This window comes from Haliaeetus albicilla, chromosome 9, assembly GCF_947461875.1.
Source record: "Haliaeetus albicilla chromosome 9, bHalAlb1.1, whole genome shotgun sequence".
NCBI classification, from domain to species: domain Eukaryota; kingdom Metazoa; phylum Chordata; class Aves; order Accipitriformes; family Accipitridae; genus Haliaeetus; species Haliaeetus albicilla.
The window spans coordinates 38,454,842-38,468,176 of record NC_091491.1 but is presented as its reverse complement, the minus strand read 5'-3'; the positions used below and the strand labels follow the sequence as shown (position 1 = coordinate 38,468,176).

The 13,335-nt window shown below is 45.6% G+C and overlaps 1 protein-coding gene across 1 annotated transcript; it reads left to right on the top strand.

The window, feature by feature from the left end:
- The first annotated feature begins 2,563 nt into the window (after positions 1–2,563).
- CLDN11 (claudin 11) lies at positions 2,564–13,256 on the top strand. The gene is made up of 3 exons (XM_069792740.1): positions 2,564–3,049; positions 5,756–5,920; positions 12,069–13,256. Exons 1-3 carry the CDS (start codon positions 2,824–2,826, stop codon positions 12,299–12,301), a joined length of 624 nt encoding a protein of 207 aa, XP_069648841.1. The 5' UTR covers positions 2,564–2,823; the 3' UTR covers positions 12,302–13,256.
- The last annotated feature ends 79 nt before the right edge of the window (positions 13,257–13,335 follow it).

Genomic DNA, 13,335 nt, shown 5'->3' with positions numbered 1-13,335 from the left:
CAGACTGTAGTAAAAGAATATAACTTGTACTATAATATTTCGGAGATTTTCTGGGTGATTTTATTCATACTAAGGGTTTGGGGTTTTTTTTGACAGGTAAGCAAGCGTGGTCACATACACATACTCTGATATTTTTCCTTCCCCTCAGATCAGAGCAAAAATGCTTTGTCCTTGTTTTAAGGTACTGGTCTTGCATATAGGAAATCCTGATTGTGTTTTAGATTATTGCAAACCCTTAATGCTACCATGAACTTGCCTGTATTTCACAGCTGGAGAGAGAAATGAGCGGTATTAACCAGGATGAAGATGAAATTGGTAATATTTTGATGAGCTCAGCCTTTAGTATGGAAGAAAATGAACAACTGGCTGTACCACTTAAAGAATTAACCCCATTTATTTCTGCATCCCATGTTGTATCTTTATACAGCTGTATTTCTAAGCAAGGGAGAAGCTATTGGGCTGAAAACCCTGCAAAGAAAAAATGCAAGGTGAGTCATTTGCATGAAAAAAAGTCATAGGGTGTTGATAGCTTGTGTAAGTATGACTAATTGCAACGTGTGTCATTTGTCAGGAAAAAAATGCTGATCAAGGAAAAACTGCTTGAGTGACAGGGTAAAAAGATTGATTTTTTAAGGTGTTCACACTGTTGCTGAAATAAATGCATGTGTAGCACTTGCTTTAAAAATGGCAAATTTTAAGAATATTGCCGTAAGTGTATCAGTTTATTTAGCTTATAGCTGGGAAGTTACTCTTTGTTTTTTATTATCCTGTGAATCATTGTCCACTTGTAGCACACTAACTTACTAACTTAAATATTGGTGGTGTTATTTATAACACTGACAAAATAGTAAACGTTTCCTGTCTCTATCGACATTAATGAAATAATTCAAACTGTGCCCTGTGGGCACCAGGTTGAGTACTGTTGAGTAGTTCTAGTTACTGAAGTGTAAAATTTATTTCTTGCCTGTTGAGCTGCTGCACACTCTGACCAATACATTTGTGAAGGAAGCCGTGGCAGTGTAAGAAACTTTTGTGATTAAAGAAACCGTAACTATAGGAGACTGAATTACAGGAGGATGTGTCCACAGCCTGCGAATTCATGTCCATAAACTTTAAAAAATGTTGGAATTTGTGCATTAGGATGCACCTGCCCTATCACCATGTAAAACGCTTCTAATCCCAGCTTTGGGGTGAAATGGGATATCAAGGTGTTGGAAACTTTTCTGGTATTTTGAAGAAAAATGAAATACTTTGTAGTACATTAGAAATCTAAGTGTTAGCGTGATTTAGAGAATATGCATGGGGTTTAGCCTCCAAAGGACTGTGTGGTGACAGCACCGTTAGATGTTGGAGCTTGGGATCAGTCATCCCGAAGTGGTTAAGTATCCTTACGCCTGGTATTAATCAAAAAGCAGTATTAAGCTATGTCCATTTATACTTGATACAAGCAGATCAGGTGTTTAATTTACGGAATGCTATAAAGTTAGATGGAGGAAAGCCTCGTGTCCTTGAATTTTGAATCTAAGGAACATGACAAATGAAGCTTAGGATGTTCTTGTTCCTGTTTTTCACTTTATTGCTAAAGAATGGGAAAAAATACCGTTGGTTGAAGAGCAGGATGTATTTCATTCCTGGCACCTTAATCCTGGAGTGTAGCTTCCAATAATTCCTTGTCACTAGCAGCTCTGGGAATGAATCAAATTGATTGTTCTGTCATTTTCTTGTCCAGTTCCGCCCCCCCCTGCCCCGGTCATGCAATGTGGACAGCTTTCCACTAGTGGTCTCTCCAGGCATGTTTTATCTGCTTAGATCCAAACTTCGCCTTTGCAAAATCCGAAGCACTGGAGGACGCACAACGATAAAATTTCATTAGGCATGTGTTGGCACCCGATAACATATATATATATATATATATATGTGTGTGTGTGTGTGTTTGTGAAAATACAAAGCAAAGTTAGGAAAATATCCTGCCTGCCTGTTTCTCGGGATGCAGAACGGGCTGTGAAGTTTCTCTTCTTTTGACATTTTGAAGTGGGCTGTTCCTTGTTCTGTCAAGTAGACTAAAATTTACACCCATAATCAGTCTGAGAAAAAAGCTGCTCATTTTAATTTTAGCATTCAAAAGTGGAAATAAGGTGCTGTTAAACACATATTCAAGACTCATTGAGTGTTAGTTAATACTTCTGAAAACCCAGGCGCAAGCAGAGAATGCAGTGATGGATCTCTTACGGTTTTGCAGTTACTGAAAACATCAGGAAAGACCCAAGACTGATTTTGTCCTTTTACTGCAGCCGTGCTGATGGCTTTGGTGAGACGATGGATTCCACCTCTGGAGTAACTCTGTCCACCACGTTTCTTGCCCTATCTTTCCAGAAGAGGTACCAGCGTGACCGTCCGTCTTCAGCTCGAAAACACTGCCTTGATTCTCCTCCCTTGATGCTACATTTTGAATAGTCAGGCTGTCTGCATTTGAATAAAGCAGCCTGGTTTGTTTTTCAAGCAGGGGTGGGCGTAATCCTGCATCTCCTCCTCTCTGCACGATCCTTCCCCTCCGACTCCCTCGATGAACTGGCAGAAGTTGGGGCTCCCCGCTCGCTCCTCCCACACGTTATGGGGCTGGAGGCAGCTCTAACCCCTCCCAGGGACGGAGCTGGGCAGAGGCAGCCGAGCATCTGCAGCAGTGTCTGCTCAGGGACCTCATCCTACCAAAACCCCGTTCCCTCCCGCTCCCAGTAGATCCCGGCAGCCGGGAGCTGGGCGGCCGGCTTTGCCGAACCCCCGCGGGCGCTCTCCTGTCCGGCTTGTCCCCTCCAAGGGATCGAGATGGTGGCCACTTGCCTTCACCTGGCCGGATTTGTCTGCAGTTTCATCGGGTGGATCGGGGTGGTTGTGGCGACGGCCACCAACGACTGGGTGGTGACTTGCGGCTACACCATTACCACCTGCAGGAAAATGGACGAGCTGGGATCCAAGGGGCTGTGGGCAGACTGTGTCATGGCGACAGGTCTCTATCACTGCAAACCCCTGGTGGACATCCTCATACTGCCAGGTACGTGTGTCCCGGCCTCCCCCTTCCCACCCGGAGGTGAGGAGGGAAGCCTTCCTCCGAGCAGCGCCGGTCCTGCTGCCGGAGGAATCGATGGTGAAGTTCCTTCAACTTCGTCAGCGCGGGAGATGGTCCATTGAATATGCTAAAGAATGTGAATGGTAGCTCTTAACGTGATTCTCATTAAATTATACCTGGTTTTAATTGTACCCAGGTATCACGCGTTATCTGGGGCTATTAAAGTCCAGTTAATGTTTAATCATTGCTCTTAGTAAACGCTCACCGTTCCTTTCACATCTTGCATCTAGACTGCGTTGCAAAGCATATATAGTATATTGAGGTATGATAGAGTATTTCGACTTTTGCTTTGAGAGGATGATGAACTATTACAAATGTTAAGGTTCTATTCCTTAAAATGGTTTTGAGTATAATGAATCTTTCAGCGTCTATTATTAATGCTTCTATGGCTTTTAATCTTTGAAAGATCATCATTAGTCTTGATGGTCTTGTGTTTCCCGCATGTTGTAAGGGAAGACAGAACTTTTACACAGCAAACAGATGAAATGATGTTTAACTTGTCTTGATGTTTTCTAATGATATAGTAATTTTCACCTAGTTTACTGCAAAGCAAAAATTAAGCAAGGTGTTTAATCAGTATTAATACATCTTTTCAGCTAATTCAACCTGCCAAAGTCTTGTGTGGTCTTGTCCTTGTAAGTTTAGCTAATGATCTTACCTGTTTCAATCACTCTTAACTCTGTAGCGCTTCTTCATTCTGCTATGGTTTAGATTGCACCTCCTCTAGCACGTCAGAGAGGCCTCTTCGAGACCTGACAGGCTAGAAATAACCATTCCATGTAGTTTTCTTTCAAGTTCCCTTATTTATTTGTTTAAGCTGTTGTGAAAGTAATTTCACAAGAGGTTGAAAAGATTATTCCCGAATTTCTGTCTGTTACAGAGCATAGTCTGTATCACATAGTGCTTAGCAATGTTGAATCTCTCAGACTAGCTCCTATTCTCCCTTTCTCTGTGTGTGTATACTTTTATTTTAGTAGGTTTACATTCCTTACTGCTAACATTGTTCAATATGATCTGGCACAGGAGACACAGAAAAGGCCTGTCCTGAAGAAACATTATTGAATGAAAGGTCTTTCAGCAGCAGAAAGCAATGCTTCTCTCCAGCAGAAACAAATCACAAACAAATGCTTCTGTTTGTAACCTATTTGATACCAATAGCTTTCCATCAGAGGGAAATTTGTCCTGGTGTGCCCAATAGATGAAATGTATTTAGAGTCTTACATTGCCTCAGTCAAGTCTTTAAAATGAATGTGTTTGTATTCTTGTTTAATTGGGATCGACTGCACAGAAACCACACTGGGCACTGCCATCTCCTTTGTTTAGGGTCTCATCTTTTGCCCTGAACTCCTCAGGTAACTTTGTTTGTTAAGTTTCCCCTTGAAAAAATCAAGCAAATATTCAATATACGCAGAGTCTGCATTCCCAGGAACAGTAAAATCCTCATTCCTGGTGTCTTACCCGTATGTCAGCGGGACTTGCTTAAGGCCCCTGTTTGCTGGTATTGTTTGAGGCATCACGAAACTCCATCTCTGCGTGTGGCAGCTTCGTTTTGTTAATAAGAGGGGAAAGAGAGCCAGCATACTTGGTTTGCTGAGACTGTCCCGAGAGCTGGTGAAGGCTCACCAGGCACTGGGGCAAATCTGACACTTGTTCTTTTTCTTTTGCATGCAAATAATGACCTGGTTTTATTTATATATAAATTTTATATTGATATATATTAAAAATTATATATACATAATATATAAAAATATATTTTAAAAGATACATTATTATAAAGAGACCGTCACAGAGTGGTAGAAATGTCACGGCCCTGCCCAGTACGCCCACAGTCCCTGGCCCCTGTTCTTCCTCACTGCCGTGTGTTCGGCTGCTGCTGCACAGGGCCAGGCAGGAGGGGGGTGGTAACTGATGAAATGGCAGGGAACCCCGTGATGTCCATAGGGACCCAGAGGAATAACGTGGCCCTTGGTTATGGCAACTCAAGCAGCTCTGCAAAGTGCAGTCATTTCTTCTCTCCAAGAGCTGTACCAGCGGTCAGCTTGAGCCACAGGGCTCCTCCAAAACCCCGCTGGACTCCTGAGGTGCAGCGTCCGGACGTGGCTGGGATTGCTGAGCATCCCTCCTCCTCCCGGGCCAACAGTCCTCAGGGCAGCCGGTGGTAGTATCTCACGGACCTGCCTGTTTCAGTAACGGGTCTTCAACTCTTCAGCCCTCCTCTGGATGACTGTGGACCTCCTCTGCTCACAGCAAGCTGCTCCTTAAGACTTCAAATTCCTGTTATTTAATCAAAGCTCCCTCTATGAAAAGATACAGGAAAACCCCTTCCTAGCTGTTTCTCCTACTTTCCCTTCCCATATTTCCTAAGTCCATGATTTCTCACTGTTTTGCTGGGAAGAGCTCATGTTTTCCAGGCAGTGCTACTTGTCTGTTGGAAAATTCTGAGCCTGCACATCCCATGCTCACTAATCACTGCGCTGCAGTCTCGCTGTCTTAACTGTTTACACAAAGGATTGAACCTCTCTCCCGTACTCCGCACAAGTCTTGGGAGCTAATCAAACAGGAGCCTTTGTCCAAAGGTCGTCTTCTCTCATGCCAAATAATCAAAATCCTCTTTCCTTGCCTTGCCAACAGGGTATGTCCAAGCGTGTCGAGCACTGATGATCGCTGCCTCCGTCCTGGGTCTTCCCGCTATCTTCTTGCTGATAACGGTCTTGCCCTGCATCCGGATGGGCCATGAGCCTGGAGCTGCCAAGTACCGACGTTCCCAACTGGGAGGGATCCTCATCATCCTCCTGGGTAAGGCGCCCGCCGCGTGTGGAGAGCTGGAGCTCTTCTTCTGCTCGGGGATGGCATGGTGCAAGGTGGTTGAACACCTTCACCTGAAAGGACGGTTGTCGAGGCTGGGCTGATCCTGACGATCTCCAGCATCGCTGCGGTCTGTGGGGGTGAACAAAAGGCACGAACAGGAGTGGGAGGACAAAGACAGGAGGCAGGGAGTGAAGCAGAGTGAAGAGGGGAGGGCTGCGAAACCCTACTTTGCATTGACTTGTGGAGTCCGTGGGCATGACCACCGCCTGTGTCTGCGGGAAGGCGATAGCCTGCGGGCACCGGTTTTGCTGGTTTGCTGTGGAAGCGATGCTATTTTTAGAAAAGGGTCTAAACTTAGAGGGAACAGGTAGCCTCCGAATTTTCCCTGGGCATCGCGGATGCAGCCGGATCAAAGTAAGCTGAGGGCTGTGGGAAGGGAAGCCCGTGGCTGAGGGGGTGCTGGTCCTGTGGGGACAACAGGGCAGGGAGCAAGGAGGTGGCATGGACCTGGGAAGAGGGCTGGCATGTCCCCTGTGCCTCCCAACCCCCTCTGGCCAGCCTTGCCCTTGGCCTCCAAGTTCCCCTGGGAATTTCTTCCCGTCCCCAGTGCCTGCGGAGGAGATTGTTTTGAGCAGCGCAGACTGTGGAGCTCATTGTCCCCAGTCCAACACCTGCATGTTCTTGAAGCCTCGTCATCTCAGCAACAGGCTGCCGTGCCTTGTTTTTACCCGTCTGTGTGGCAGAGGAGGAGGGGTGAGGGAAAGTGGCCTCTTTGTGTGGCTCTGCCGGTCGCTGGCAGCCCGCGCTGACATCATGCCCATCTTCTTCTTCTCCTTATGTTTTTTTCAAGTGGGCACTGGATGTAGCTGCACGCTCGGAGGGGCTGTCCTCTGGACGCTCCTTCCTTGCAAGCGGCCCCTCCTCCAGTGCCTCGGTGAGGAGCAGATAGTACGAGTCGCTACGTCCGAAATCTCATGAGACCGAGGGGCCCTTTCAATGTCTGCGGAGTTTAAGGGCACATTGCCAAAGCTGGAAGTCCTAAAATCAGCTTTATAGGGCCCGTTCAGGACATCCTGATCATGAACAGCCACGTTAAAGAGCTGTCGGAACGTGGCCTTCGTCCCTCTCCTGAAACCTTGAGTCACATATTTGGGCTTGGCAAAATGAAAGAAAAAGTGGGGTTTTTTCCTGCCTGTGAATGAAATATTGGTGCCAGAGGAATCTGCTCTGCTGGATTGCCCCTGCCCAGGATGGTGGAGGCCCAGCAGAGCTGCACTTTGTGGCAAACAAACACGAGTTTTCGGTCGCAGTGAAGGAGAACCGTGCTGTAGATCAACCCTGTTTGCATGGCTGCAGACACGGAGGCAAGAGTATTGCCCCTAAATCCCAAAGGGCAACAGGATTGCAGGGCTCAGCACGCAGGCAGCAAACAAATTGCAGTGACAGTACTGGGTAGCGCTGCATTAGAATAAGCGAAATCCCATATCTTGCAGTGTTGCACCAGGGTTTGGGTCTAGCGTGCCCCTCTCCCATCCTGGTCTTGCTGCGGTGTGACGCCAGGGAGGAGAATAGATGTTAGAGGGTGGAGGAGATGAGTTGTGGTGGTCCAAAAACCAGGCTCCTCTCCACCTCAGAACATGGTTTTCCCACTAAGTAGATCCTGTGAAGAAAGGAAATGTGTATTTACAGGGACATTGGCAGACGAATGCTCTTTGGGTCAGATTTGGACTTCTTACTGGTTTTTACCCCTGTGAGTTTTGAAGTATCTGCAGGTGAAAGAGGTTTGCTCATGTTGGTGATGTCCTGAATGATCTGGGCTGGGAACAGCAGCCTGGTCACAATGTTTTAGTCACAATTACAATAATGCTCTTTTTGTCAGATCACAAATGAAGAATAAATCAGCTCCTTTTGCTCTTAAGTTTGGGGGGTTTTTTTGGAGAAAAAAAAAAAAAAAAAAAAAAAAAAGCCAACCCACATTTATTTTTACAAAACCCAATTTTTTCCAGGCTGATCAGTAAGACAGTCCCTTTGGAAGGAGAATAATGTACAGAACTTGGGACTTTGACATTCTTTAAGATGATTAATGATCCATTATTTGCAAAACGAGGTGTTACTGTTCCAGAGCATTTAATAAGCATGAATCAGGGCTCAAAAGTCATAGTACTGACTTAAAATTCATTACATTCTAGAAGTAATATGCCCTGGACTGTTCTTATTTACCATCTGGCCACTGAAGTCTTGTTCGTGGTTTTCCCCAACCGCACGGGTTCCGGCCTTTTCCTCTAAGTGGAGACCAACTCCCAGAGCACTGGTTAAAAGAAAACAACCCCCAAAACACTCACTAACATAGCAGAAATAGAGAGTGGAGATGTGGTCAGGGGAGCTGGCCCCATGGCAAACTTCACTTCTTGCTCGGGGAAGGGATGGCCGTTTGTCACTGAAATTTATTAAAAAGGAAAACAGGGGTTGAAACACAGTGCGGAGCCAAAAAAAAAAAGAAAAAAGAAAAAGTTGAAAACTTGCCAGGAAAACAATGGGCTCAGAGATTCCATTGATTTTTCTGTCCACTGATAATAGCAGGCTGCAGAGTGCAACCTGCGTGCACACCCTCCTATCCTGCCTGCTGATGTATTTATGTCTTTGCTTGATCCTATCTGTCCGAGCAAATTGATTAATTGCCGAAAACAACCGTCAGCAGAGGTCTGCTCTGAGCCAGTATGAAAACATTTCATATGCTGGTGTTGATGGAAAAACCCTGGCCCATCCCGTGTTGTTGATACTAATTCGGGGGACCCCTTGCCGGTAACCAAGCAGGCATTTTCCTAATGGAGGTGAGGGACCTGAGCCACGGGAAAACACAGATGAAAAATAAGTTAGTTATTGGGAATTACTACTGCAAAATGACCGTATTAGGTATTGTATACTAAATAAAGGATATTAGTAAGGTTTTCTGGACACTGCCTGAGATTTACTTGTAAAACCATAGATATCAAGATAAAAAGATTGCCTTGAACAGAGAAAAAAAAATAATTGTGGATATCTATTATTTCAAGCAAATGCTTTGAAAGAGAAATCTGTGTGACTTTGAGTCATAATTAAATTTAGCTGTGAAAGAAAAGTATTCTTTCTTCTGCAGAAAGCCTTTAACTTACTGTTAAGGAGTTTGGCAGGGACTCACTGTCCCTTGAGTTACAATAATTCTCTTCTATCTCCCCCACCTCCCCAAGCACCTCCTGTGCTTCTTGTCTATGTGTACTTCTATCTATCTGATTAAATTATGCCTGTAATGGAGAATAATGCAGAATTAACTTATGCCTGTAATGAGTTTCAGCTCAGCGGATTGAGCTACTGCAAGTCCATAGTCAAAATGGACTTAGAAATGCTGGGAGCCTGGGATGTGTCCCTATGGATTTACAGCGATCTGACGGAGCAAGGACAACCATACCAAGTATTACCGAGATGACTTTTGCAGGATTGCCTACTCTAGCTGCAAAAAGCAGGCAAGCTTTCCAGTATGTGTGTGCCCCAACACACGCCTGTTTCTCCATCTAACTTAGTTGGTCTAATAGAAAAAATTCTTTCTGTTTGCAGACTTTATTTTACTTTTCTGCTAGATTATATTGACTACAGCAGCTCTGCTATCTGAAGACATTTGTATTTAGGGAGAGACAAAGAGTGTCTCAGAATCAGCACAAAAGAGAAAGGGTAATAATTTCTATTCGAAGAGTTCTTCCTTGTAGGCAGCTATTTTAGTCCTTGAAACTTGCCCTAAAATGCCTTTTCCAATCCCTTTGGGTTTCTCAGCAAATCAGTTTTTTTCCTAGCCTTTCAGTATGATACAGCTAGAACAAAATTTGAGTTCACCAAGAAGTATTGCAATTGCAGACCATCCTTTTCACATCTTCTCGGAGGATTTACAACCCGATCTAATCTACGCAGAGCTATGAAATTCAGTCCTGTTTCAGGGAGTTCCTCTTGCTGAGCGACAGGGTCACTGGTGACTGACGGCAGCTGGTAGCCCCGGAAGACAGAGAGGTCAAACTAACCCGCGCAAAGTCCTTGGCCTGTGTTTCACATCTTTCTAGTATTGTCAGCATTAAAATAAGGTGGTTTTACATGTCGTTGAGCCACACGCACAAGAGATGCCATTGTGTTAGCGTCCCTGAGAGCTCTTCTCACCCCAGTGCAAGTGTTTTCTTCGGTCCTGTGTTGTGGGGGAGGGTCTGGGTAGATAAGGCTCTTATAGTCCATGGACATAAATATATATATATATATGTATTTACTGCTGACAGAAAAAGAAAAGATGATTGTGTCTTTTTGGACAACAAAGAAGCTTTTTTTCTGGGGCCCATTAGAATGCTTTGTGGATTCCCAACTGATACATTTTTTTTTTTAAAGCTTTAGAGGCTCACGAGCTCTTTGCAGGACTGATCCCCACGCAGGAGAAATGCTGTTCTGCCCTCCCTGCCTTCTCCAAAAATTCCTTCCAAAGCTGCGGGGCCCTTGCTTTGAGGAGGCCCCAAATTATTACTGGCTTTATTAGCATCCTTCAAATGTTCTTCTCTTTTCCATAAGAAAATATTTTCTCTCACAATAACTGCAGCTATTGGGGATGGGTTTTCTGCTGTACCGGCCAGGAGCTATGGTTTGTTCTCTGCTTTAACTAAACAATTTTATTTTTAATCTCACCCCCTTTTTTTTTCCCTCTTGCAACCTTAACTTTTTGACACTGCCTCCAGATACCTTTTAACGCAGTTGGTGGAAATCTGTAACGCTGCCACGGTCCTGTTATTGTTTTGCTCTGATTCCCTGATAGCCACAAGGATGGAGTCCTGCACAGCTTGTCCCGGAGGCAAGTAAATATTGACAGATTAATTCCTCTCAGATGTAGGGGCCATAAAGAAGTATTGTTTTAGGACCTGCTCCTGTGAGGTGATTAACACCATCAACTCCTGTTGCCCTCGGTGCATGTGGGGGATTTTGCAGGGTGGAGGTAGGGCCCTTAGCGAGGGTAGCGAGTGTGACCTTGTGTAGCACAAGGAGAACGCAGGGCACGTGTTTTCTCCCCGCTTGGAGCAAACCACGCGTGTGTGCTGCACACCAAAACACTCTGGTCCCTAGCCTGGCTGCCTGCAAAACGCTGAATTTGTACCCGCTTTACTGTCCTGAGGGTATCTACTCCGCATGTCACCTGCCCGGCAGTCCTCGCAGCGCCACCGCGGCAGCCTTCCTGCTTTTCGTGGGAAAAAAGCCTATGGAATTTCAAGCAAAATTTGAAGTCTGCAGTCATTTTTTGACCCACTGTAGACTCTAGGTAAAATACTCTCTTCCTTTCAGATGAGGTTCCATTTCTATTCAATTAATTAGGTTTCTAGAGAGCTTTGCTGGCTTTGTCCCCATCCCTTGATTAGAGAAATTTTCCACAGGGAAGTGGAATCTGCTTTCCAGAGTTGTGAGACATTTCCTTCTCTTAAAAAAAAAACCCCTAACAATGCTGTACTGCTGCTTATTTTGTCCCTGCCCATTTTCTGCTTGTATTTTATAAACCCTGTTCTGTCTTGCTAAGTGCTGGGATACTTCGTTAATGTTTATGTGACCATTCAGTAGAGCAACTGCAGAGATGCTGATTGACATGGGCTGAGGATGTAGCGCGTGAGTTCATGCAGAAATAGCGATTTAAACCAGTTGACTCTGGGCCTCCGATTTTCCTGTCTCACCGATGCATACGGCTTTCGCGGTCTTGCTTCATATCTAATCTATTCCTAATTCCGCAGCTCTCCAGAGCGTTGATTCCAGGGATGACTTCCGTTCTTCGCCCTTAAAGATATTTCTAGGGAACAAATCTGTTTCCTTTGTCATAAATCTATCGGCGTCAAGCAGCGGTTGTTTTTTTCTTCTCGTTTGTCGGTGCCCGAGAGAGACGGCTGTCTCAGAGGCGCTGCCTCCTGCTCGGAGATCTCTCGGACCGAGCCCCGACGCGGATGCTCCTGGGTCCCACCGTAGGACTGCGAGGGAAGAGGGACGGGCTCGCTCTCCGTCCCCCGTCCCGCAGAGCCTTCCCTCCCCTTTGGCGTGCTTTTTGTCCCCGCGGTGGGGTTACGTGCTGGAGTCACCTTTCCTTTCCATCTTTCCCCAGCCATGTGCGGCGTCGTTGCGACGATCTGGTTTCCCGTGTGCGCCCACCGCGAGACCACCATTATGAGCTTCGGCTACTCCCTGTACACGGGCTGGATCGGCTCTGCCCTCTGCCTTTTCGGCGGCTGCGTCATCGTCTGCTGCTCGGGTGATGCCCAGACGTTTGGTGAAAACCGTTTCTACTACGCCTCGGGCTCCAGCTCCCCTACCCACGCGAAGAGCGCTCACGTGTAAGCGTCCTGGGGATGTCCCACGGCTGCAGTCGGATGCTTTGGCTGGTGGGTTTGTGTGCCCTGGGTTTGCTTCTACTGACACACACTGCTGTCAGGCTCCCGGGGGAAGGTTTAGAAAAGCAGCACAAATGTCTGGTAGTTTGAAGCGTTATTGTCCCCATCTGTTCCCCCCCTTTCTCTCGAAAAGAAAGCTCCAGCCAGCCCTACCTCCTGGTCCTCCCCATTTTGTCCTGACCACCCGCCCCATCTTCTTGCAGCCAGGATGACTCGGATGGTTTGGGGTTGTCGTGTGGGTTTTAGGGATTTGGTTTTATTTTCCAGCTCCCCTGATTATAGGAGAGTTTAAAGCAACAAAACAGAAATGAGAGAGACACTTTCCCGTTGTTCGAAGGACTCTGGCAGCTCCTCCCACCACATCACTGTTTGCTTTCCCCTGCTCAAGGTCCCTGCCTTGGCACGGTTTGGGCGAGAGGGTAGGGAGGAAGGCTGTACTCTCCAACCGGGCAAATGTTTCTCTTTTGGAACAAGAGTAGGGGAATTTTTTTCTGCCTTTCTCTGTAAATACTTTTGTATGAGTTTGATCATTTTAGTAACAATATTTCCTCCGCCCTCCCCCAGTCATCAGTATGAAGGAAACAGAACCCAAAGGTCCTAATGACGTGGTAAATAACAGTGTCTTTTTATATAGTTTTAAATGACTTTGGGGGCTCTAATCCCCACACTCTGGTTTGGTTTCTTTTGTTCCTTTGTACAGATCAGTTACTAAAAATGTATTTTTACATTTTTTTAAACTCCTTGCTTTCTTCCTCTAAATTTGTGTTCTGTCTCGCCTCATTAAAGTAGCACGTTTTAACACACAGTATAATGTACCTGTTACAATACAATTCTGGTGAATACTGATGATGCCTTTGTACTTTCAGTGAAATACTGTACAATAAATAACAGAGTACCTGCAACCACTGGCTTCTTTTTTTCCTTCCTTCCTGTGTGTTTCCATAGCTAGCTTTTCCATGACAGGGATTTCCCAATGATTTT